At 38.2% G+C, this 26,944-nt stretch overlaps 1 protein-coding gene across 4 annotated transcripts in view; it reads right to left on the bottom strand.

Moving 5' to 3' along the window:
* Positions 1-2,538: 2,538 nt before the first annotated feature.
* PIK3R3 (phosphoinositide-3-kinase regulatory subunit 3) overlaps positions 2,539-26,944 on the bottom strand; it is a 193,166-nt gene continuing 168,760 nt past the window's right edge. For 3 of the 4 annotated variants that reach the window (XM_077149807.1, XM_077149808.1, XM_077149805.1), the window contains exons 6-10: positions 19,346-19,488; positions 16,793-16,969; positions 12,016-12,090; positions 11,402-11,572; positions 2,539-6,321 (exon numbers count right to left, since the gene is read on the bottom strand). In XM_077149807.1, the coding sequence (XP_077005922.1) occupies positions 6,123-6,321; positions 11,402-11,572; positions 12,016-12,090; positions 16,793-16,969; positions 19,346-19,488 (765 nt within the window). In that variant the 3' untranslated portion in view covers positions 2,539-6,122. The remainder of the gene's footprint in view (positions 6,322-11,401; positions 11,573-12,015; positions 12,091-16,792; positions 16,970-19,345; positions 19,489-26,944) is intronic. The other variant, XM_077149806.1, reaches the window with a different exon arrangement.

Below are 26,944 nucleotides of genomic sequence, written 5' to 3'. Positions count from 1 at the left end.
CCACTGCCAGACCACCCTTCAGTGCCATGAGGCCAATCTCATTCCTTTTTTGCATCACTTGCTCAAGATGCCAAATTCTAGCTGAGAACATTTCCTCAGTCAAGACCTAGAGAGATAACAAGATTTACCCCTTAGTCCTCTATGGCAGAGGGAGAGGAGGTCCTTCCTCTATCAAGAGCAAATCAACAGAAAAGTCCCCAACATTGGGCAAGGGTTTCAGATGCTGGGCAACCAAAATGACATACAAACACTACCGTGTTATTGAAAGGTCCAGGCTAGACAAGGAAGAAAGTAAAGCCATAAGTGAAGGCTGGAGGTTTTAGGGAGATCAGAGAGGTACTGAAGAGAAGTAAATTGAAAGGACAAGGAAAGTGGCTAAACAGTGGGATTTGGGGATTTTAAATTTTGCTTCCTTCAGCAAACATTTATTTAGTACGTACTGTCTGCTAGGCTCCAGGGATAAAAGGATGAGCAAAGACAGACAAACCCCTCCTCTTAGAGCAGACATTAATATTACAGCCATAGGGCTATGAGGGAAGGAACATGGTTGGTAGTACATAACGAAGCAACCTGACTTAGACTGAGGTACAATGAAGGCCTTCCTAGGGAAACGACCCTAGATTTGTAAAGATAGAGAGTAATGTAAAATGAGCTACAGAGGAGAGGAAAGCCAGACCATTTTTAAAATTTTGTAATTTATCCTAAGAGCAATGGAGAATTAATGGTTTTATACATATTCACATTTTGTTTTGGAAAGACAACTCTGGTGGCTTATGAGAATAGATTTGAAGTGGGACTAGAATGGAAGAAGGGAGGCCTTCCTGTATTGAGGTGAGAGGTGGTAATGAAATTGAGAGAAGAGATGAACTTGAGTGATATTTTGAAGGTAAACATTATCAGGCTTAGTGATGGGTTTTATGTAGACATGAAGCATATGCAAGTGTCGAGGATGATGTTTATGTATTTCAGACATTTAACCAGATGGCCTGTATTTCCATTCATTGGAACAAAACAATGGAAGAAAACCAGGGCTAGCAGATGACTGTACTCAAAACTAGATTCAATATGCTGAACATGAGTTATCTTCCAGTAGAGGTCTGGGCAGGAGATGTAATTAGACTAGAATTGTAAGTGAATTCATGGATATGGATAAAAGTGCCAGGTAAAAAGGCATAAGTGAGAGGGCCAGAGGAGGAAACTATCCAGGAGACTTAAAAAGAACATTCAGATGTAGGAGGAAAAACAGATGAATGAGTTATCATGGAGCCAATGGAAGGAGCAGTTAACAATGACAGCTATGAAGACAGGACCAAGGAGAAGACAGATAGTAGTTTCAGATTCTGGTGAAACCTTACTAAAATGCCTGGGAAGTGAGGAAATGACAACTTTAAACAACTATTCCAAAATTTATGGCCTTGAAGGGAAAAATGAAATAAGGAAAGGGTTATGGGAAGCAGTAAGGATTGGGGAAATGGGATGAGAGACATCCAACCATGTTTAAATATCAATGGAGATGATCCAGTGGTGAGGAAAACATAGCAAAATAATTGGTAATTAATCATGTTAGAATCCTAAGATCCAAAACAAAATACATGGAGAAGGACTGCCTTTAGTGAGGAGAGGTGTCGTTCTTTTGTAATTTAACAGGTGGTAAAATGAGACGTGGATATAGACAGGTTTTTAAATGTGATATGAAGGTGAGGAAATTCATAGTTAAGCATATATTTTCTCCATGAAGTAAGCAAGTTTGAAGTGCCTGTGGGATACACAAGGCTCCAGTGGAGATATCCAGCAAGTAGAGTTTCAGAAGAGAGGACTGGAGTGGAGAAAGGAAGTTTAGAATTTTCAGCATAGAAATGGAAACTCAATTCTTGGGATTAGGGGAGATCACCCATAGTTCTAGCAGTGGTCTTTGGGGGTGCTGTATGGCTAAAGTGTTGTGGGAAGGTCATTTAAAACAACAGATTGTTCCCCTACCCGGTCTGAGTCTGGAATTGAGTGCACATCAGGGTGGAGCCTAAGAGACCTGGATGAAAACGGCATTATCCTATGTAACTTTGATTGTTGTCATTTATTTGCTTATTATGTTCCCAGAACGTAAGTAGGGACCTCAACAAAGTACATGGATTCAGTGACAAGGTCATACCAACTCTTAGCCTGTTTCCTCTGTCCCAGTACAGAATGTGGAAACACTGAGTTCCAGGTAGAAAGATATGAGGAGGACCAACAAGCTGGGCTTTCTAACAGTCGGGAGTGGAATGGGTTGGGGAGGGATTGGCTCTTGGATTTAACTTTCTCAGAGTCAGTTTCTAAGTCTGTGTCCTTGCATTGAGCAGACAGGACTCCACTCTCATGACTGTTAGACGTGACTTCTTGCAGGCAAGAAGAGACTCTCTGGTGGACCCAGTTCAGTTTAAGGACTAATCTTTGTGTGCTCAAGGGAGAGGTTTGGGAGTTTCCATAGTTTTTCAACACCCCGCCCTCTTCCCTCTTTCCCCACTCTCCAGCCCATCCCATCATTTCATGAGGCCAAAATGGTACTTTATTGCAATGTCTTTATTGCATTACTGGAGCAAGTTGGCCAGACTGTCCCCTCTTGGGAAAGATAAAAAACAAAAGGACCAAAAAGTATCTCCCCTCACCTCCCTTCCCGCCCCCCGACAACTGCACAGCAATGTCTGAACACATCTGGTGACAAGAACAATTTGCAAAAGTGGTCTAGGAACTACATTTATGAACTGTCCCAATACAAGACATACAGTTGGCTTTCTTGTAAATCAGGTATTTTTACGTAAATTACATGAAATTTTTTTTTACCACAAAGACAACAGAATAGGTTTTTCACAACAACAGGGCACCAAAGTCACATGCTGGAATTTGTAAGGAAACAAGGTTGTTTGTCACAAGTGCTGGAGCTACAGCAAGGCTGAGCAGTTGGCAGCAGAGGGCCCAGGTACACCCCCCAACCTGGACCCTCTGGTTTCTGAGGCCACTGAAGCCTCACAGAGGCTTACTCTGGGGTCTTACCTGCCAGCAAAGACCACCTTGGAAACCAGGCATTGCCCAGATCCAGTTCTTGGCCCAAGAGGACCCATGGGGCTGGTTCTTTGCAGCCAGAAAAAGAAACCCATGGAAGACATTAAACTGGCCCCTAAAGCTTCTTCAGAGCACAGTGAGGTCCAAAGACTCATGGAGCAAGTGGGAGGTCACACCAAGGCTTGGAGGGGGTAGGTGAAGTGTTAAGCCCTCAGTCATTGCCAAAGTAATGATAAGGACACAGCCATCCTGCACATGCCTAAGAGCCATTACCAAGGTTTGGCATCCATGGCCAGGTGGAGGCAAAGCATTATTCTGTGATGAAAGCTTCACTTAGAAAAGATGGACCTATAACCTGTGCACAGTCAGCCCCAAGCTGCTTCCATATTGGTGGCTGTCTTCCCTAGCCAGGAGAACACTAAGCCCCTCCTGTCAGCAACATGATCAACCTCTACAGTGGGGTCTGGTCTGTCTCTACTCTCTGCCTCAATGGGGCTACAGTTAAGTTGATAAGAGAGGCAGTCCCAGTATCCAGATCATGAAACAGGATATAGAGATAAACTCAGACCTGCTCTCAAGACCATGGAGTAAAGGAGCTACATAATGCCCCCTCCACACACACTGGGCCCAGTAACTAGTCTGGCCCCTATGCCATTTCCGCTGACTCAGGTTCAAGTAAATCAAGTAGCAGAAGATACCTTCCAACTTCTCAAATGATCCCTGGGTCTTAGATTCTACAAAGTAATGAACTTGAGAATGAAAACTAGGAAAGAACAAAAAAGTGAAGGACTGTTGGACTGAAAAATAAAGCAGGCCTGCTCCACAAGCCAAAAATATTTCTTACTCTCTTCCTGCCCTCCCCCAAAGTCCACCTGGCAAGGTACAGGCACAGGGTCCAACTACAAGCATGTATTCTTATTCCTATTTTGGTTCCTTTGAAAAGGGATATTCAGCACAGAATTTTAGTGCCTGAGAAGAGGAATTCCTTACATCCAGTCTTGAGCACCAACTGCTTAAACAGGTTCAACACCAGGTGCAAGGCCATCCAGGTATGCCCAGCAGCAATTACCCTGGCATTACCCAGAAAAACTTTCATCAAGAGTTCAGTCTGGCAATTTGGAGGAAGAGGTGTGCAGCTGACTGGCTATCAGTTAAGGGCTTAAGTCACAAAGAGTGATGCTCGAAAGCTGAGGGTATGGAGGGGTGGGTATTTGTCTCTGTCTCACCCAATCCTGAAACCGCAACTTGACTAAGGAAAAGCAAAGATATGCCCTTTCCTTCCTAGGCTCACTGCTAATAACTGTGGAAGTTTTTCCCAAAATTCTAATCCATGTCTATTTCTACATCATGGTCCTTTCTAGATTTTGTCTAGTGAAAGCACTATTTGTTTTTCTTTCACCCTCAAAACTAGAATTTTCCTAACCATAAATAAGCCTTATGTACCAAGATCTAGCTACTGGTTTCTCTAGCTCAGCCAGGACGCCTGGCTGCACAGTTTTGGACTCAAACAACTGACTCATTCTGACCTTATTATGGTTCCAGGCCTGGCTCGGAGCAGCTGGTCTCTATTTGTTAAATGAGTGTTCACTGATGGCAGTGGGACATAATGCAGGCAGAGTAGATGCCTGCCCCCCTATTCCATTTGCCTAGCATCACTCAGCTAGAAGGCTTAAACCACATGAAGCAGAAGATTCCTGGCCTAAAATCAGGGCCAATGGAGCATGAGAGCAGAATATGCATTTTGCCTTAATGGCAGGATAACAAAAAAGGCAAAAAATAAAGCTGTTAGATAGGTTCCACTAACAATCTAAACTCCAAGCCATCCTCCTCCCTTTCTGCAAAAGCTTCAGAAACCAGTGGATAGAAGTACACACAGTATGTGCTCCTGTGGTAAGACTTTCACCCTGGACACCAGGACTCCTGAGTCTGTGATTTACTGAGGTCAGGGACCTGACCACAATCTGACCCTCTTCCTGCTATAGCTTAATCACCTGTAACTCCCTAACCCTACCCAGCAAAGGAGGGGGAAAGGAAGAGAAATTAAACCATGTTTACTGTTTCTGCAGGACCTTTAAACTTGGGGAAGCACATATAAAAGTGTTGTTCTATATCATTATTTGGTATATTCAAGTCATCTAAAAGCACTGGAATGCACCTTTTCTTTACTCATACAAACAAGTTACAATGGTTTCAAACAACAGATCATTCCTTTAGGCTAAGGAAACACCACACAAGCACCAACTTCTGTGTATGATTCAAAGCTCACCACCCCCACAGAAAGAACACTAGTCCTCATCTCGGATAAACAAGGGCAGGGCAGAATTCTAGTCTTTATTTTCAAGTTTTGGTATAGAAGTGTTCATTCAGATACTACTAACATCTCTCATCAGACATCAGTTCAGCAACAAACATTGATTTGGTGGGATCAATTTGGTTTCTAAACATAATGCTTCTTTAGAGGGAAGCTGCTGAAGTCTAAATTACGTTGATAAGAAATAAGGTACCTTCAACTGAAGGTTTTCCCCCTTTGGCTTAGATTCTTTAAAGGAAATCCCAAGCCTCCCCATTTTCCTTTGGTTTTTTTACCAAATCCCATGCTACCACAGAACCAAAACAGCCTTCTTTTTTGAGGGGGGAAGAGGGAAGTTCATATGAATCCTAAGAAAAACTTCCAGATCAAGAAAGTACTCTACAGAATCATCCCCCTACCACGTTTTCATGAGTCAAAAACCAAAAGAGGACATGGACTCCAGAGAGTTCCAATACCTGCCCCTGCCCCCAAACCTAATATGTTTTGTTGAGGGTGCCTGGCTAAACGAAACAAAGACCCCAATAAAACAAATTTTCCAAAAAAAAATCCATCTGCTTCCAGCTTACTATGTCAGTGCAGCAGCACAGCTGAGTCCCAAAGAACCCCAGGACCCCTAGGCCTCCATCATGACTGGCTGCTGCTTGTCCTCTCCACTTCACATTCACAGAATCACATCTTGTGCAAAACAAGCAGTCTACATAGAAAGAATGCCCTCATGGTCTAATAAAAACTGTAGAAAAGAATGCTAGAGAGCCACCTCTCTTCCACCCCCTCTTTATCTGCAGAACGAGGGCATCTGTGCATGGACAGGGTAGGCAAGCCTGACGTTGAGGGAGTCGTTGTGCTGAACGAGGGATGTCTGCTGGTAATGAAGCACCAGCTCCTTCAGCGAACTATAAAGGTTGTAGGGTTCTGCAAAGCCATAGCCCCGAGCAGTGCTGTAGATCACACAGTGTTTCACTTCCCCATCTGCACTGCAAAGACACAACACACAAACACCACAGGGAAAATGTTAAGGTAGATAACAACAGATATTATTGTTAATATTATTATTATATATGGCCAGAAGTCAGATCAATTGTATGCAAAAGGGCAGTAGCAATGTTTTGTCAACCAGATGTGGTAAGTGACATGTCACATTCAGGTGTGTGCCCTCCCCCAACTGGCATGGCCACAGAGATACCCTTCGCCACCCACCAGGAGCTGTAGAGCTAAAATGGATGACTGCATGAATCATTCAGCTCTGGATCTTCATTAGGCAAGAAGGCACTGGAGAAATCAAAATTCTTTTTTTTTAAGTGTATGATCCAGTGGTTTTAGTATATTCACAGATAACGTCTAACCATCACCACTGTCTAAGTCCAGAAATTCACTCAAATAGAAACCATTTACCCATTAGCAGTCAGTTCCCATTCTTACTTCCCCACCCACCACAGCTTCTGGCAACCACCACTTCACTTTCTGTCTCTATGGATTGACCTATACCTGATGTTAAGGAAACAGAATCACATAATATGCGGCCCTTTGTGCCTGGCTTCTTTCACTTAGCATGATGTTCTGAAGGTTCATCCACATTGTAGCATGTAGCAGTACTTCATTTCTTTTTATGGCTGAATAATATTCCATTGTACGGATACACCAAATTTTGTTTATCCATTCATCAGCTAATAGACATTAGGGTTGTTTCTACCATTTGGTTATTATGAAAAATGCTGCTATTAACATTTGTGTACAAGTTCTTCGGTGACATGTTTTCAATTCTCTTGGATTGCTAGGTGTGCTGGCTTGAAATTATGTACCCCAGAAGAAATTTTAATCCATTCCTGTGGGTGTGAACCCATTGTAAACAGGGCCCAACTGCCCAAATGAATCAGGATGGGTCTTAATCATATTAGTGGACGGCAAGTGAGAGAGACTAAAGGGAACAGCCAATGGAACCCAGAAGAGAAAGGAAAATTACGTTGATAAGAAATAAGGTACCTTCAATTGAAGGTTTTCCCCTTTTGGCTTAGATTCTTTGCCGCCATGTGCATTGCTGGGTGACAGAAAAGCCAAAGACCCCCAAGTAACACCTGCAGCCAGTTCCAGAATGTCAGAGTCTTCTAGGAGAAAGCAATGCCTTGCTGATGCTTTGATTTTAAACTTGTCCTAGCCACAAAACCGTGAGTCAATAAATTCTTGTTGTTTAATCCAATCTGTTTTATGGTATTTGTTTTAGCAGCTGGGAAACCAAAAGCATTAGGTCATTTGGTAACACAGTTTAACTTTTTGAGGCTCTGCCAAACTTTGATCTCAGTGGCTGCACCATTTTACAGTGAATTCCATTTTCTCCACATTCTAACACTTGTTATTATCCACCATGTTGATTACAGCCATCCTAGTGTTATCTCATGGTTTTGATTTTTCTAATGATTAATGATGTTGAGCATCTTTTCATATGCTTATTCGCCATTTGTATATCTTTGGAGAAATGCCTATTCAAATCCTTTGCTCATCTTTTAATTTAGTCTTTTGTGCTTTTACTGTTGAGCTGTAAGAGTTTTTCTTAATATATTCTAATTACTAGTCCCTTATCAGATATATGATTTACAAATATTTTCTCCATTTTGTGGACTTTCTTTTCACTTTCCTGATAATGTTCTTTGAAGCATAAAACTTTTTAATTTTGGTAAAGTCTAATTTATCTTTTTTCTTTGTCACTTGTGCTTTCAGTGACATATCTAAGAAACAACTGCCTAATCTAAGGTTACTAAGATTTATGCCTGTGTTGGTTTGAAAGGATACACGTCCCCTAGAAAAGCCATGTTTTAATCTAAATCTTGTTTTGTAAAGGCAGTATAATCCCTATTCAATACTGTATGTTTGAAACTGTAATCAGATCATCTCCCTGGAGATGTGATTTAATCAAGAGTGGTTGTTAAGCTGGATTAGGTGACGACATGTCTCCACCCACTTGGATGGGTCCTGATTAGTTTCTGAAGTTCTACAAAAGAGGAAACATTCTGTAGAATGAAAGAGATTCAGAGAGTAGAGCAGAGCAGAACAATATAGCCATGAGAAGCAGAGTCCACTAGCCAGGGACCTCTGGAGATAAAAAAGGAAAATGTCTGCCAGGGAGCTTTATGAAACAGGAAGCCAGGAGAAGAAGCTAGCAGATGATGCTGTGTTCACCATGTGCCCTTCTAGATGAGAAACTCTGACTGTGTTCATCACGTGCCTTCTCACTTGAGAGAGAAACCCTGAACTTCATCAGCCTTCTTGAACCAAGGTATCCTTATTGGACATTTCTATAGACTTGTTTTAATTGGGATATTTTCTCAGCCTTGGAACTGTGAACTTAGCATCTGATTAAATTCCCCTCTTTAAAAGCCATTCTGTTTCTGGTATATTGCATTCCAGCAGCTAGCAAACTAGAACAATGCCTATGTTTTATTCTAAGACTTCTATGGTTCTAACTCTTATACTTAAGTCTAAAATTTATTGAGTTCATTTTTTTATATGGTGTGATGTAGGGATCCAATTTCATTCTTTTGCATGTGGATATTTAGTTCTCCCAACACTATTTTCAAAAAGACTACTTTTTTCCCAATTGAATTGTTTTGAACACTTATGGAAAACCAACAGACCATAAATGTAAAGATTTATTTCTTGACTGCCAATTCTATTCACTTATATTTCTCTCCTTATGCCAATGCCACAGTCTTAATTACTATAGATTAATAATAAGTTTTGAAATCAGGAAGTGTAAGTACTCCAACTCTATTCTTTTCAAAATTGTTTTGGCTACTCTGGGTCCCTTAAATTTCCACATGAATTTTAGAATCAGCTTGTTGATTTCTCAGAAAAAGCTAGCTGTGATTTCAATAAAGATTACATTGAATATGTACATCAATTTGGGGAATACTGCCATCTTAATAATATTAAGTCTTCTGATCTTTGAATATGGATGTCTTTCCTCTTATTTAAAAGTCTTCTTTAATTTCTTTCAACAATGTTTAGAAGTTTTCAGTGTACTTGTACTTTTGTTGAATTTATTCCTAAGTATTTTATTCTTTTTAATGCTATTATAAACGGAATCATATTCTCAATTTCAATTTGGAGTTTTAATTGCTAGTGTATTAAAATACAACTGATTTTTGCATATTGATTTGTTCCCTGCAACTTTGCTGAACTTATTTATTAATCTCTTAATAGTTTACTTCTTCCTTTTCAAAGCCTTTTCTTGTCTAATTGCCCTGGCTATAATTTCTAGTACAATGTTGAATATAAGTGGCGAGAACAAACATCCTTGTCTTGTTCATGATCTTAGGGGAAAGCATTGTCTTTAGTAGTATGATGCTATCTGTGGGTTTTTCATAAATGCCCTTTATTAGGTTGAGGGAAGCTCCCTTTAAGTCATACTTTGTTCAGTGTTTTTCTCAAGACAGAAAGTTGGATCTTGTCAAATGCTTTTTGTGCTGCTACTGAGATGATCATGCAATGTCTGACATATGTTGAACCATCCTTACATTCCTGAGGTAAATCCTACTCAGTCATGATGTATATGATGTATAATCTTTTTTATATGTTGGTGGAATTGATTTCCTAGTAATTTGTTGAGAATTTTTGCACCTATGTTCATAAGGGATATTGGTCTATCATTTTCTTTTCTTGTGATGTCTTTGGTTTTGATATCAGGGTAATTACTGGCCTCGTAGAATGAGTGGGAAGTGTTCCTCCTCTGCTGCTCTTCTGGATGATTTTGTGAAAGGCTGATCTTAATTCTTTAAACATTTGGTAGAATTCACAGTGAAGCCATTTGGACCTGGGCTTTTATTTGTGGAAAAATTTTTTAATAATTCGATCTCTTTACTTGTTATATATAGCTCTTCTCAGATTTTCTATTTCTTCTTGAGTCAATTTCAATAGATTGTGTCTCTCTAGGACAGATTTAATCTAGATTATATAATTTGTTAGCATATAACTGTTTATAGGATTCCCTTATTATCCTTTTTATTTCTGTATTATTGATAATGTTCTCTCTCCCATCCTGATTTTATTAATTTGAGTCTTTTCTCTTTTTTGCATGGTCAGTCTAGCTAGAGGTATGTCATTTTAATTTTTGTGGGGTTTTTTGTTATTTATTTTTGCTGTTGTTCATGGGTTTTTTTGTTTGTCTTGTCATTCTAATTTAATGATCTTTTCCAGGAGCCAACTTTTTGTTTCATTGATTTTTCTCTATTGTTTTTGTATTCTCTATTACATTTACTTTCACTCTAACCTATATTATTTTCTTCCTTCTGCTTGCTTTAGGTTCAGTTTTTTTTAAGACGGAAATCAGGTTATTGATTCGAAAAGCTTCTTAGGATTTGAGATCCTATAAATCTAACTCTGAGGACTGCCATCACTACATCCCATAAATTTTGGTAGGTGCATTTACGTTTTCATTCATCTCAAAGTATTTTCTAACTTCCCTTGTTTTCTTTTTTGACACACCGGTTACTTAGGAGTGTGTCTGTTTAATTTTTACTTATTTCTGAATTTCTCAAATTTCCTTCTGAGATTGATTTCAGATCTCATTCTGTTGTGGTCAGAGAATATACTGTATATGATTTCATACCTTTGAAATTTATTTATTTATTTATTTTTAATGACCTAACCTGTGGTCTATCCTGGAAAATGTTTCATGTGGACTGGAGAAGAATGCATATTCTGCTGTTGTTGGGTGGGGGTTTCTATAAAAATCTATTAGATCTAGTTGTTTTATAATGTTCAAGGCTTTCATTTATTTCTCAATCCTCTAATTGTTTTATCCCTAATCAAATTTCTTATCCCAAATGTAGCGACGATACAGATCACAGGTGCACAGGACCAATTTGCTTACCATGTTAATTAAAATCTCCAATAACATTTGTCCTTAAGCAACTAACCCTTTTCTTTTTATAAATACTAATGGTCCAAGCCATAGGCCCTCGTAAGAGTCCTTCAACTAATTTGATCTGAACCTTTGAGGGGCTGATATTCTATTAATCAAAGCATTAGTTTTCAAATGTTATAACCCAAAAGAAGACTTACACCACAGAGCAAGCGTAGCATCCTTTCTTGCTACTCTCACGAATTAAGAATGCACCATCAGGTTTCCCATAAAGCAAGTCCTCTGCTTGTACTCGATTAATATCCTCAACAAACCAAGTTTTCTCATCATAATGGGGCAAGTTTTCTTCTTCCTCATTCATAAAATAGGTCCTAAAAATTAAAGGTTAAAATATTATTTCAACAATATGTCTCTTAAACCTAAAATCAAATTTATATATAAAGCTGTGATCTAAATCTTTAACCACAGGACACAATGAAATTGCAATTAGTTAGAGTTTTTGTTTTGTTGTTGTTTTAACAACTTCATACTTGCTATGATACAGAAAGCACAGAATTTACATGTCCCATCCAATAAGCTGAACATGAATGTCTGAATGAGCAGTGCTTATGCATCCAAGTTTTATGTGGGTTGGCAGGCCTCTGAACTCAAGTGCCTATAAGATACTGCTCAGGCAATTCAGTTCAAAAGAGATGCAAAGTTCTTGATCTAATGTCCTCAAATGACAGTGAGAACTAGCATTTAGCATGTATAAAGGCCCAGGTCTTATACTGGGAACAAAGCCCTCTAATAGAGAGGTGCAGGGAGAACTTACTCATCAGCGTCCTCATTCTTGATTCCCAGCCAGGCATTCAGGCGCTTCTGTCTCACTCCTTTGTGATTGAGCCATCTGCCAGAGGAAAGAAAGCAGAGTCCGTACATGGTGTGTACAAACTCTTTCTGGACAAAATAGACAAAAACCCAGCCAACCAATTTTTCAGAGTCCAGGATCCCTTTATTTTCCCATAAGTTGTTTTGTAATGTTCAATCCCATGAAAAATGACCAAAGATTTCCTTATATTAGTCTCTCCATTAGTTTCCTTTTATCTAATACCATTTTGAATTTAGTCTTTTCTGAGAAACAGCAGAAACATAGAGAGCTACTTGTACATTAGGTAGTTCTTTAACTTTTCATTTTCCTTTTATAGAAGTTTATGTCACTACAAGCACACACACACTTGAAATCACACATAGTAGATCACTGAAATCATTAATTAGGTAAGCACAGTGCATTTTTGTAATCTGTACCAAACCACAGGACCCAATTCCTGTGTGGCCCATTGCACTGATGTTTCAACTCTAAAACAAAGATCCGGGGTCAATTTTTACATCTAAGGAAGCCACAAGAAATTCAAGGTGGCAATCTAAGTAACACAAGTTTACTTAATCACCAGGCAAATCATAGTATCATAAAATCTACAAACATTTTAGATGTAAAAGGATGTAAAACACCACATTTAGTCCTTTGAGGTAACCAATGGACTAAAATCGTAATGGAGTATAAAACAACTTTCATCACTACCCCCAACCCACTGATCAATCAGGTCTCATTATAAACATCACCTCCCCAAGGAAGACTCCCCTGATTGTCCCAACTAAGGCCATCCCCAGGCCAATCTCTACATTTACCATATTTTATCACCTTTCAAACCGTTTCTCTGTGCCTGAATTCATTACTTTATACTTTGTCTATATTTATCTTCCTCTTTAAAATGTAAGCTGCTTTAAATAAATGGGGTCTGTTCTATTTATGGCTATATTCCCAATGCTTAAACATTGCCAACGCATAGTAGACGTTCAGTAAATAGACTGAAAATTTGCTGGCTGGCTGCTTTTAACAAAATCTTCACAACCCAGAAGTAATCCAGGGTCATCTTGTACCTCTCTCTGATATTAAGTACAGTAGATAATTTGGCATCACACCTAATTTTAAGGTTCTTGTAAACAGATTCCACAGCCTACATCAGCTAAACGTGTCCTTCAGTTAACATGATCTCTTAGTGGATGAAGCTGGAAAACAGCTAACATGGGATCTTTCATACAACTGATTTAGCAACAAACCTCCTCCTAGATTAGAATCTCTCTTAGCAAAATATCCAGATACCACCCTCTAAACATTCTATCCTTAAACTGGCCTTTCCTTTATTGAAGATACAAGTACACTAGATAAAAGGCTTGAAATGAAGAGCAGTATGACATTTTCTCTTAAACCACCAACCTCTTTAAATTGGGCCTTCTTTTCTATCAGAGAATGTTAGGATATGCAGGAAACAAAATCCAGGAGAAAGAGAAAAGATGCTTTTGATCCACCTGTGACTTATCATGGTGTCTCCCTTGTAACACACAATTTTTCTAATCTCTCAAGAGTCAATTTGAAAGATTATTTTATAGTTCTGAGTTCTTAAACATCAATTAACAATGCCAGGAACTGACTAGCTTTTAAAACTGCTTTTGAAAAAACTCAGGTAACTTTAGTAAATATGTTCATATTTAACTTATTAGTAAGGGAAATGCCGAGATCACATGTAAAGGCAGTACATTCTTCAGGAACCACATTGAGACAAAGTGTCAAAAGACCTGACACCCAGGTCTATTATTAATTGTGTAGCCTTAGACCAGCCTCTCTTTACCTCTCACTTGTCTCTTCTAAAACTATATTGAAAATACTATCTTCCATAGCTTACAATGAAGTTATCATTACGGAGGAAAAGGGGTAGGGGTGGGGCTATTAGCATTTCTTTTCCTAATCCCCACCTCAGTAAAGTAGGAAAAAAATCCATCTATATAGTGTCCTTTCTAAAGGTCCAATTGGCCTTACAACTCAATTACCACCCTCCCTTAAGGAGGAAACGAGCTTGTGCATCAGTCCAAGAGAAGAGGATTCTGTTGGGTAATCCCTGAAAGAGGGGGCAGGAAATACTCTGAAGCTGAAGCAGTGTGCATGAAGAGTTTAAGTTTCCCTAGAGCCCAGCTGAAGTCCAGGCACAGGGGACCCCGAATGGAGATAGATGGTTTTAAGGTGTAGAGTCTGGTGATGGCCAATAAAGAGATTAATGGGAAGAGCATTTCTGAATTTTCTGGAACAAGAATGTTTAACCAGATGGCAGGACCCAATTAGGAGGAGAGGAAATACCTGAGGATGGGAGTCACAAAGGGTGAGGGACTCTGCACTCTCCTAGTTTTCCTTGCACTACACTTCAGGATGATACTCTTATATAATCCAAGTGTGTGTGTGTGTGTGTGTGTGTGTGTGTGTGTGTGTGTGTGTGTGCATGCATGCAGGAGGTGGGAAGAATCCTAGTGGTAACTGAGATTAAGCATCTCAGATAACCAGGCAGGTGGGAGCTTGGAATAAATTCATTCTAATTTAAAGAATAAAAATAGGGATGTAACTTGTCTTGCACCAAGTTTTGTAGACAAAACTTCAAACTCCCTACAATAAAGGTAAAATGAAATAATATATGAGACACTTTGAAAAAATATCATTTATGAAAATTTAAAATTATAAGAGAAGACACCAAGGAGTGATTCATTGCTGCTGGTAGGAATATAAAATGGTATAGCCACTTTGGAAAATAGTTTGGTAGTTCCCCAAACAGATTTTTTTTTAATGTTACCATATGACCCAGCAATTACATTCCTAGGTATGTACCCAGGGGAAATAAAAACATATGCCCACTCAAAACCTTGTATCTAAATGTTCACAGCAGCATTATTTATAATACTCAAAAGGTGGAAACAATCCAAAAGTTCATCAATTCATAAGTGATTGAAAAATATGTGGTATATCCAGACAATGGAATATTATTCAGCAGTAAAAAGGAATGAAGAAGTATTGAGCCATGCTACTACATAGATGAAACTTGAAAACATGATGCTAAGTGAAAGAAGGCAGTCACGAAAGACCATATATTATATTATTATAAATCATTTATATGAAATGTCCACAACAGGTAAATCTACAGAGACAGGAAGCAAATTAGTGGTTGATTAGGGCTGGAGATGAGAAGGTAGATTAAGAGAGTGATAGCTGAAGGGTTTTCTTTTGAGGTGATGAAAATGTTCTAAAATTGACTTTGGTGATGGCTGCATGTACCTGCACGTACAAAAACCATTAAATTGTACACTTCAAATGGGTGAACTGTATCTCAAAGTATGCGGACTATCTTCCCTGAAGCAACCCTTCCAAAAGAGGTAATGGCTGTCTGTATTTCCTTAAACATCCTAATTGTACTTAACAGCAGGTCATGGCTTTGGCATGTTTATTTTGGTTTATACAACTTTCAAGGTCTGGTTTGTATACCTATCCACGCCCTTTGGGATGACAGTTTTCCTACTATCTTCATCTCCATCTTCCCAGGGCAAAGAAGCACTTCCTTTCATTCATTCCTTTGGTCCAAAGCATAGCCTTCTTGGGCCTTTCTTCAGCCTTATGATGTGACTAAAACCACATAAGCACTCAGAGAACAGACACACCATGATTTTAGACAAGGGCACCTGCTTGTCTTGTTTCCAAAGCTCTTCTGTATCCAAAGGCCACAAAGTCAAACTGAAAACTCTCTTCAGAGTGGTTTTACTTAAAAAAAATGCTCAGCACAGTGTATTTGTAATTGTTTGCCCCAAAAAAAACAAAAACAAAAACACCACCTTAAACTTCCTTCGATTGAAATTCATCTGCCTTTCCTCTCAACCTCTAGGACTATATTTTATCAAACTCTTTCTCAAACGGAGAAACACTAAATCTATGTAAAACCCAGAGATCTCTGCTGTCATTTCCTGCCAGGAGTTTGAATTGAGTTGTGTTATATAACTGAAGGTCACCCATAAATATATTTCATAACAGTCTGTTCATTACCAGAACTAAGCTCAATATATTTTCATTTCTCATTGATTCTCTCCTTCCATGAAACAATCATTTGTCCTAAAAATCTAATCTATAGCTCTTGTTCTGAAATACATCTTTTGATCTCTATTTGGATAATACCCCCATTATGCTATAGCTGGCTAAACTGTATAGCCTTCCTTAATATTCAAGAGTTGGTTTTCACTACTCAGGTCAAATTATCTTTCATGCCTGATACAGACAAATTTCTACAATTTAAATACAGAATTTCATTTCTTAAATATAGAATATACTTTAAGAATTTGTTCTATATACTTATTTGTAGGTCCCCATTGTTGCTGTCATTCCCCACGCCTCTGAAAGGTAATATGTACTTCTGCAGTTCGCCCATGTTGCCAAAGATCCTGGTTTTTATGTTTTAGACAAACATAAATATGCACTTTTTAAGCAATAACATTTTGCACAGGCACAGTGGAGATTTCCAAGGCATTTATATGGAGTAAAGTCCTATATTCTTGCCTGTCCCACACAGTGACTTCAGGTAAACTCTGGTATACCCCTTACTACTAACAGGGCTGCATTCCTAAATTCTTGCAATCTCACTAACCAGTTCTCAATTTAAAATTTCCTCTTCTGCTTTTAACATTTCTAGTGCCAGTGGTAACCTGGTGCTAGTGGTTCCTTCCCCACACAGGCCCAAGTAACTTACACAAGGTGCTGATCTCGGATCTTGCGTAGCTGGATCAAGTCAGGTTTGATACTATTCATTTTTTTATCTATTTCTCGGTTGTCCAAAGCTTGTTTCTTCAAATCCTGCTCTAGACGGATTTTGCTATCATGAATCTCACCCAGACGTGATTTCAGTTTGTCATAATTCATCATAATTCTGTGAAAATATTTGACATATTAAAACTAAAATAGCAATCAAGCAGAATAATCCTATAGTTTGAGCACGGGCCTGATTATCTTAAATGTGGCAGACATCTACTGTTTTTGCCTGGCCTATATCCATTCACACTGTTCTAGAAATAGCACCCTGATGTTCCCTACAGGTCTGAGTTCCCTGCCCCAACCTCAGGCCCAAGGATAGACAGAAACATGACCTACCTTGGTCAGTAAGAGTATTCTATGCCTTCCCATCTTCACCTCAGACTACAGTGACTGGTTCAGGAATAAGCATAAGACCCAAGCTGATCCAATGACCGGAGATTCTAGGGCTATTGTAAAAAGAAATTCTCTTTTTCCACTCTGGTTGCTAAGTTATGATTATGTGATTCCAGGACTTTTAGTAGCCATGCTGCCACCTCACAGGGAAAGCTTGCCTGAGAATAAAGCCTCAGAGCAAAATTCAGAGCCAAAAGAAAAAAAGAGAATGAGAGAGAATCCTGATAACCTTGTTGAGGCCCTGGGTCCAGCCATGACTGGCTCCAGCAAAGTATGAATCTCAAGAGGTAGTGCAGCATAGTGGTTTAGAGCAACGTCTCTGGGATCAGCCTGCCTCAATTCAAATCACTGCCCTGCCACTTACTTACTGCGTGGTTATGGGCAAGTTATTTAACCTCTCTGTGCCTTTCTTTCCTCATCTCTTTAAAATGGGTATGTAAAATAGTACCTATTTCACTGGGTCATTGTGTGAATTAAATGTGATAAAACATATGAAGGCACTAGAATAGTGCCTGACACATCCTGGGAAGCATTCAATGTTTACCTAAAGCACTCAACAGGCCTTATACATTTCCAGCACACAAATCGTTCTTCTACTCTGAACCTAACTGCAACAATTATCCAGATTACTCATTTCTTGCCCAATCATATGTGACTTTACATTACTATTAAAACTTCATCACATTTATCTTACCAGCCTCTGCAACTACACTACAAGTTCTTACATATGTCTTCATTGTTAATAAAAATTGTCATTGATTGACAGCGTACCATGTGTGAGGATACACACACACAAAGAAACATATATATCATTTAATCTTCACAGCATTATCCATAATTTATAGCGGAGAAAATGCTAAGGCTCAGATAGGTTAAGTAACTCATCCACCATTATGCAACTAGTAAATGGCCAACACAGAACTCAAGCCCATGGGTTAAACCATTAAGCTACATTGTTTCACAGCACTTACATAAACTTACACAAACAGAAGTCCACTATTACTGTGGTATTAATATGATAAATAAATTTGCTTTTTCATTGCATATGATTTATTTTTATTTCCCACCTTTTCATTCCTTTTCACTCTTCAATCCACTATTATCTAGCTGAGTCTTCCAATACTTTACTAAAATTATTTTGATAAAGGCTATCAACAGCCTTTCAGTTGCCAAATCCAACAGTTATTTCTCATGCTGCTCACTCTCTCTATGTAATCTCATTCCTAGCACCTACCATCATCTACACACTTAAGTCTCCCAAATCCCTTCTCTGCCCTTGAGTTCCAAATCCAAATAAGCAGTTACCTGCTTCCCATACAGCTCCATTCGGATTCTCTAAAGAATCTCAAACTCACTGGTTGCAATCCTGAACTCTCCCTATGTATTTCCTATTTTGATGAATAACACCACCCCCTATCAGACACCAGAAATCTAGTAATACTCTTTGACGTCTCCCATCCCTACTCTATCTTGTTAGATACCAAATCCTCAGCATTCCTACTTACTTCCCCTCCATTCCTGCCATTGTTCTGGTTTAGGACCTCACCAACCGATGAGAACAACCTCTGCAGTCACCTGCAACAGTCAGGATGGTCCTCCTGCCTACAGTGCTGTGTCACCTCCAGTTTATCTCAGATTGCTACCAAAGCTGATGATCTTTAGTTCGTAAAACTTCAGTGAGTGCACTGAATAGGTGGAGGGGCTCCACCTGTTAGGGATGATAAGCCACCCTTTCTATTTTCAACAAGCTCACAGTTTAGTTGATGTGACATTCTATAAATATTATGCTAGGGACCAGTGCCAAGATACTCTACGGCCGTAGACAAAATGCCCCTAAATCACTCTTGAGAGATCAGGGAAGATTATCTAGAAAAAGTCATGTCCAGGCCAAGTCCAAAAGGATGAGCAGGAATTAGCAATTTGAGGAAATACAAAAGGAGCAGAGAACAGAGAGAAGGTTCACTATGGTGACATTAGCAGGAATAGCAAAGTACTGCAGGACTGTGCATTGTGAGGGAGTAAACTGAACAGACAGGAATCATCAGAGAATAAAAAGTCTTGTCTCACAGATGCACTTGAAGGCATCAGGTAGACTTACCGTTCAATCTCCTTTTCATTCCCCTCCCGGCGAAATCGCTCAATATACTCTTTGCTATGTTGTTCTTGCGTATGACACTGTTCCTCAAATATTTTAATTGTCTCATTAAAAGCTTCAATTGCAGTCCTCTTCATCTGTATTTCCTACAGGAGAGATAAAGAAAGGATATACACTTCATTATTTTATTTATTTTGTAACCTTGGTCTCAGAATAAATCTTACAATTCTAGTTAGAATCTCATATAAGATCCAATTAAAAGGGCTAAAACAAGACTTTTGATTTAACCCCTACCTCACCCTATTATTTTTATTCCAAAGATAGCCTCCAAACCCTAAGAAAAAAAAAATTACCTAAAATATAGCTGAGAACCACAGAAAGTCCTCTGAGTTGCTGAGAGATTGACCCTAAACACCTTGAAGCCAAGAACCAAATTCTGCCTTTGCACTTATTATTGTAGGGCTGCCCCACAAGTGGTGCTGGAAGGAGTGAAAGGATGGAGCTGAAAAGTCCCTGTATAATGTATAAAGCCTCATACTCAGAAAAGCCCTACAGAATCTATTTATTTTTACTTTCATTTCTCAAGAATGTGCTTAGTTTTCTGAACCCAGAGGGAAATGGAACAGAAAATGAAAAGAAAAGAAAATGAAAAGCAGAAGAATAGCTGCTAAAGGCAGGTTGAGAAGAATAAGATGAAAAGCTAAAACACTCTACAAAGCAAACTTAAAAACTCCAAAAGCCCAGTAGGCTAGGCCACTCAATACCAGGGTAAACAGCGTTATACATTTTGACTTTGATAGATTTTAGCAACTGAATTCTGATTTCCCTCAAATCTTCCGAGAGTGGGTTAAATTTTTAAAATTAGCCTTTAAAAGGGCAAGAAATAAGAACAAAGGTCTAGAAAGATTGCCCTCTTGGATATTAACAATTTTTAAAGGTTTGGTCCTTACAAGATAATTCCTCAACTATCCAGAATGTATTCATTTCAACAAATGATTACTGAGATTCCACTAAAAGGAAGGTACAACGGAGATTGTGAAACCTGAGACCTGTCCTCAGGATTCAGAACACCCAGAAATAATGGATTTGTGAACTTTAATAGAGTTTGGTTTCATGCCATGGTAAAGGCTACCAAGGAGGTGAGTTAGTGATTACTTCATGTGGGCTTCAAGGAGGAGACAATATTTGAGTTTAATCTTAATTATGATAGAAGAAAATGCAGCATTGCACACAGAAGGCATAGCATGGTATATACATGAAATGACTAGGCTGTTCAGAAAACAACTGCTCAGTAGGGCTGGAAAATAGATAGTTCAGCAGGAGATAACGGAGGTTAGGATCTTGCGAAGTACCACACAGTTGAGGTTATAACATACATATCCCAGAAAGTATTTCAAATTTATTGGAATGCCCACACCTAAATATCTAGCTAAAAATTCTACAACTCTCAAATTATAGCGTAAGGTCTTGGTTCTCTTGTGAGCTTAGAAATTCTCTCTAACTGTGGCCCTGGATCTTCAAAATAAAAAACAAAATTTAGACTTTCCTATATATGATGGTACCAGGGTAAAGGTATTTGATTATCACTACCAAAGCAGCAGCTCTCCCATGCAGCCATTATTATAAACACTATCCCTATACCTAGCACTGAAACTACAAACTACCTGTAGATGCACCCATGTTCTCCTTTCCCCTCCCACCCTCCTTAGGTCTATGTGTAGCCTGCATCTCACCTCCTCTTCTTTTCTCAGGAAGTCTTCTTACATCATCAACTCTCCTAGCCTACTGATTTCTTCTCATCAACGTACAAACAGGTTCTAGTAAACACCACTTAAGGAAAAGAAAGCACACTTAGCCCTGAATTCCCCTCCAGTCACAGTTAAACATCTTAAAAAAGATGTTAATATATTCTGTCTCTCCATCTTCCATTCACTCTTCAACTCACTCTAATACAGCTTCTGCATTCACCAGAAGACTGCTCTTTCCAAGGTCACCAATCATCTCCTACTTGCCAAATCCCTCTCCCTTATTCTAATCCATCACTAAATCCTATTCCTTTTCCTCCTAATTATATATAATCCAGATATCAGATATCCCCACATGTGGCCTATTCTCACTCTGACTCAGAATGCCAACTCTGACTCAGAGCAAATGATGTCTTCCCCTTCTCTGGTAAGAATTCACTTACACCAAAGCAATCTAGATTGTATCTAAGATCTCACAGAAAAAACAGAGACCCAGCTCGATAGCACAGACCCATTTAACATTTATTTTCCCCTAGCATATCTCCTGTAGTGCTTGTTAACCACTAGGCCTCCCTCTCTTTCTTTTCTCACACCTCCCAAAGCTTTAAACCTCGATGGCTCTTCTCTGCCCAGCCTAGTATTCTACCACCACCACCACCCCACCATTCCCCAACTCAAGACTTTCTCCCAGTTCTCACACAGAAAAATTATCTCTTTTCTAGCTTCTATCTAGTGATTTTTTTGTTGTTGCCCTCAAGTTACCCCATACTAAACTTCCCAGTCAAGATTCCAAGTACAGTACCCAATCTCATATCAGATGCTTTGGACTCCTATCCTGAAGTTTAATCCCGAATATCACCACGCTTTTAATTTCAAGCAGCATGTGGGGCTTTCTCTGCTTTCTCGAGCCAAGGTAGGAAAGCTGAAATGCTGGTCTATACAGGCCAAAGCCATGCACCAGCGGCAATTCTTTCTAGCCTCTGTTCACAGGAGGGTTAGTCTACCCCTAGACCCCAGACAATGAGTCTGACTTCAGGTCTCTGCCAAAGGTTCATTACCTTGCATAAATTCCTTCAACAAATAACTGTACACTAACCATATGCCAGGAATTATTTGAGGCATTTAGGATACATGAGTAAACAAGATGGACAGGGTGGCACGATGGTGGCTCAGTGGCAGAATTTTCGCCTGCCATGCCAGAGACCCGGGTTTGATTCCTGGTGCCTGCCCATGTCAAAAAAAAAAAAAAAGTAAGCAAGATGGACTAAGATTTCTGCCCTTTTGGAATTTATGGTTATGGGGCTATACAGATATACAATACAGATATACAAACAATTAATGAATACACAACCCTGTTTACAGATAATAAACAAGACAACAACCCCTGCTGTCAAAGACACAACAGATAGTACGTTATATAGTTAGAAGGCAAGAAGTATTAAAAAAAATAGAGTAGGAAAGGAAGATCAGAACTGCAAGTTGCAATTTTAAAGTAAGCCAGGTAGGCCTCACTGAGAGGATGATATCTAAGCAAAGTCTTGAAGGAGGTGAGGGAGTAGTCAGGTGATTATCTGGGGAAAAAAATTTTCCAGGCTCAGGAAAGAGCCAGTGCAAAGATCCAAGGGTGCGAAGGAAGTAAAGCATATTCAAGGAACAGCAAGGAGGCTAAGTGTGGCTGGAGGAAAAGGCATGAGGAAGAAAACTGTAAGAAATTAGGTCAGAGAAGAGAAGCACAGATCATGCTGGGCATTACAGAAGGGACTCAGGGCTTTACACTGTGTAAAATGTGGGACCAGAGCAGAGTTTTGTGATATGACCTATGTTTTACAGGTACCACTCTAGCTATGTTGAGAATAGATTGTGGGGGAGAGGGAGAAAACAAAGGAAAAAGATTTATTAGGAGGTTTCTGTGGTAAATTCAGACTAGAAATGATAAGTGGCTTAGAACAGAGTATTAGCAGTGGAGGGGATGAGAAGTACTTGGACTCTGGGTATGTTCTGAAGGTAAAGCCAAGAGTTATGAAAATTATAAAAATTATTTTAAAAATCAAATGGCAGTTCTAAAACTGAAATGTAAACTTCACTGAATAAGTTTAATAGCACTTTGCACACAAAAAAGAAAAGGGTATTGAAACTGAAGACACATCAAAAGAAACTATCCATTCTGAAGAATAAACAGAGAAAGTTTTGGAAAAACAAGCACTAGCACCTAAGTGACCTATGGGACAATATAAAGTTATCTAACAACCATGTAATTGTAGTGATAAGAGGAGAGAAGCAAGAAAATGGGGCACAAAATGTTATTTGAAAATACTCGAAAAATTGCCAAAATAAAAAAAAAAACTAAATTAAAAATACAAGCAGCTCAGAACATCCTAAGCAAGATGAATACAAAGAACACTATACCTAGGCACATTATAATCAAACAGTTACCAAAGAGAAAAGAGAAAATGCTGAAAGTAGCCACAGGGAAAAAAAGACATAACATACAGGGGAGGAACAATACGAATAATGATGACTTCTAATTACAAACAACTGGTCATAACATAATGGAACAATATCTTTTTTTTTTTTTTAACATGGGCAGGCACCGGGAATCGAACCCGGGTCCTCTGGCATGGCAGGCAAGCGTCCTTGCCTGCTGAGCCACCGTGGCCCGCCCTGGAACAATATTTTTAAAGTGCTAAAAGAAAAATATCTATCAACAGAGAATTCCATAACCATTGAAAATACCCTTCAGAAATGCAGGCAAATGGATGAAGGCAAAATACACACATTATCAGGTAAATGAAAAGCTCATAGAATTTGTTGCCCTACAGTATTTACTTTAGGCTGAAGTAAAATGATAACCAGAGAAAAGCCCACACTTACAGGAAGTAATAAAGAATATCAGAAATGATAAATGGATTGCATCTCATATTCCTGGTGGAGCTTGTGGACCTTCGTCCTCCAAAAATCAGGACTGTGTATTATGACTGCTGATCACTGCCTTTGATCACAGGAGGAGAAGGGGCAGGGGGAAGGATGACCATTATTTTAACCAGCACAGGCTGAAATGGGAAACCATGGAGGAGACTTAAAGAGACAGTCTCTTACGCACCCATATCTGCCACCTTCCCTATATAGGAGCAAAAATAGTTTGGAAAAGTCACAAACAGACAAATCCAAACCTCAACAACAAAAATAAGCAATCCATGAGGAATGGAAGATTTAGATTTCCAGAGTTACAACACTATAAATATTTAGAATGTCCAATACACAGCAAATAATTACAAAACATACAAAAAAACAGAAAAAAGCATGCCCATTCACAGGGAAAACTGAATTTGACAGAAACCATCATGAAGGAAACTCATACACTGGAACTATTAGTTAAAGCATTACCAACTATATTAAATATGTTCAATTAGATAAAAGAAAGCAGGGACAAAGAACTAATGGAAATTGGTGTCTGAACAAAATGAGAATATCAATAAAAAGACAGAAAGTATAAAATGGAACCAAACAAATACAGGAACTGAAAAAGTTCAAAAACTGAAATGAAAAACTAGAAGGATTCAGCAAGAGATCTAAGCAGGTGGAAGAAAGGATCAGTGAAGAAAGATAATTGAAATAATCCAATCTAAACAGTAGAAAGTAAAAAAGACGAAGAAAAATGAGCAAAGCCTAAAGGACCTTTGGGACACCATCAAGCATAACAACATGTGCATTTTAGGAGTTCCAGAAGAATAGAGAAAAAGGGCCAGAAAAAGTATCTGAAACTTTCCACATCTGATGAAAAACATGGATATAAACATCCAAAAAGCTCAACAAAAACTCCATGCAAAATAAGCTTTAAAAGATTCACACTGAGACATATTATAGTCAAACTGCCTAAACACAAAAGACAAAGACTCTTGAAAGGAATAAGAGAGAAATGACTCACCACATACAAGAGATCCTCAATTAGATTACTAGTTAATTTCTCCTGAGAATCATGTAGGCCAGAAGGCAGTGGGATGACATATTTTAAGTCCTGGGAAAAACTGTCAACCAAGAATTCTCTATCTAGGCAAACTATCCTTCAAGAATAATAAAGAAATTAAGAATTTTCTAGATTTTAAAAAGCTGAGGGAGTTCATTAACAGTAGATCTGCACAACAAGAAACGCTAAAGGAAAATATCTTCAGACTGAAATGAAACAATACTGGAGAGTACCTAGAAGCCATAAAGAAATACAACACTAGTAAAAGTAATTTCTTAGGGAAATATAAAAATCAAAGATGTACTTCTGGTTTGTTTTGTAACTTCTCTTTTGCCTATATGATTTAAAAGTCAAATGTGTAAAACAATAATTATAAATATATATTAATGGGCATAAAACGTATAAAGATGCAACCTGTGACAAAAATAAAGTGGGGACAGAGATGTATATAGAAGCACAGGGTTTATAGGGAAAATAACTTGGTGTTATTCAAATTAAACTGTTATAAGTTAAAGATGTTATTTGTAATCCCCAAGGTAACCACTAAGAAAACATCTAAAAATATATATATAAATAGAAAAGAGCAAAGAAATTAAAACAATACACAGCAAAAAAACAAAACAAAACAAAACAAAAAACTATAAACCAAAAAAAAAGCAGTAATAAATTAAGAAAAAATAAAAATATAAGACATAAGAAAACAAATATTAAATGGTAAGAGTAAAACATTCCTATATAAGTAATCATACTAAACACAAATGGATTAAACTTTCCTATTAAAAGTCAGAGATTGGCAGATCGGATTAAAAAGAAACAATATCCTTCTATATGCTCTCCACAAGACACTCACTTTAGATATAAGGAGATAAAGCAGTTGAAAGTAAAAGGATGAAAAAGATATTCCATGCAAATAGTAACTAAAAGTAAAAGAGGCTATAATACTGTCAGTGCATAGAGACCTAAAAGTCAAAAAAGATTACAAGAAACAAAGGGTTATCTATTGATAAAGATAAAATACAGCAGGAAGATATAACTATTTTATAATAGGCACCAAACAACAGAACCCTAAAATAGATGAAGAAAACATTGAGAGAATTGAAGGAAGGAATATAAAGATCTACAATAATGGCTGGAGACTTAAGTAGACCACTTTCAATAATGGATAGAACATCTAGACAGAATATCAATAAGGAAATAGAGAACTTGAACAATGCTATAGACTAACTAGACCTAACGTGTCAAGCCAAGACAGCAGAATCTACATTCTTCTCAAGTGCATATGGATCATTCTCCAGGATATACCCTATTTTAGATGCAAATCAAGTCAAAATAAATTTTAAAAGACTGAAATCATACAAAGTATCTTCTCCAACCATATGGAATGAAAAGAAATTAATAACAGAAGGAAAACTTCTGTTTCCACAAATTTCACAAATATGTGGAAATTAAACAATATACTCTTAAACGACCATTAAGTCAAAGGAGAAATCAAAAGGGGAATTAAGAGTGAAAATGAAAATACACATACCAAACCTTATGGAACATAGTGAACTCAATGCTTAGAGGGAATTTTATTGTGCAAATGCTATGTTATAAAAGGAGAAATATGTCAAATCATTAACCTATCCTCACACCTTGAGGAACTAGAAAAAGAAAAGCAAAATCACCCCAAAGTAAGCAGAAGGAAGGAAATAATAAAGATTAGGATTGAGATCAATGAAATTTAAAACAGAAAAACAATAAAGGGAATCAATGAAATCAAAAGTTGGTTCTTTTGGACAAATAAAATGGACAAACCATTAGCTAGACCAACAAAAAAAAGAGAGAAGATGCAACTAACTAAAATCAGAATGTAACTGTCATCATCACTGCTGATCTTACAGAAATAAAAAG

The sequence above is a fragment of the Tamandua tetradactyla genome, chromosome 2 (assembly GCF_023851605.1).
Source record: "Tamandua tetradactyla isolate mTamTet1 chromosome 2, mTamTet1.pri, whole genome shotgun sequence".
In the NCBI taxonomy this organism is placed as follows: domain Eukaryota; kingdom Metazoa; phylum Chordata; class Mammalia; order Pilosa; family Myrmecophagidae; genus Tamandua; species Tamandua tetradactyla.
This window is presented reverse-complemented; position numbering and strand designations above follow the sequence as displayed.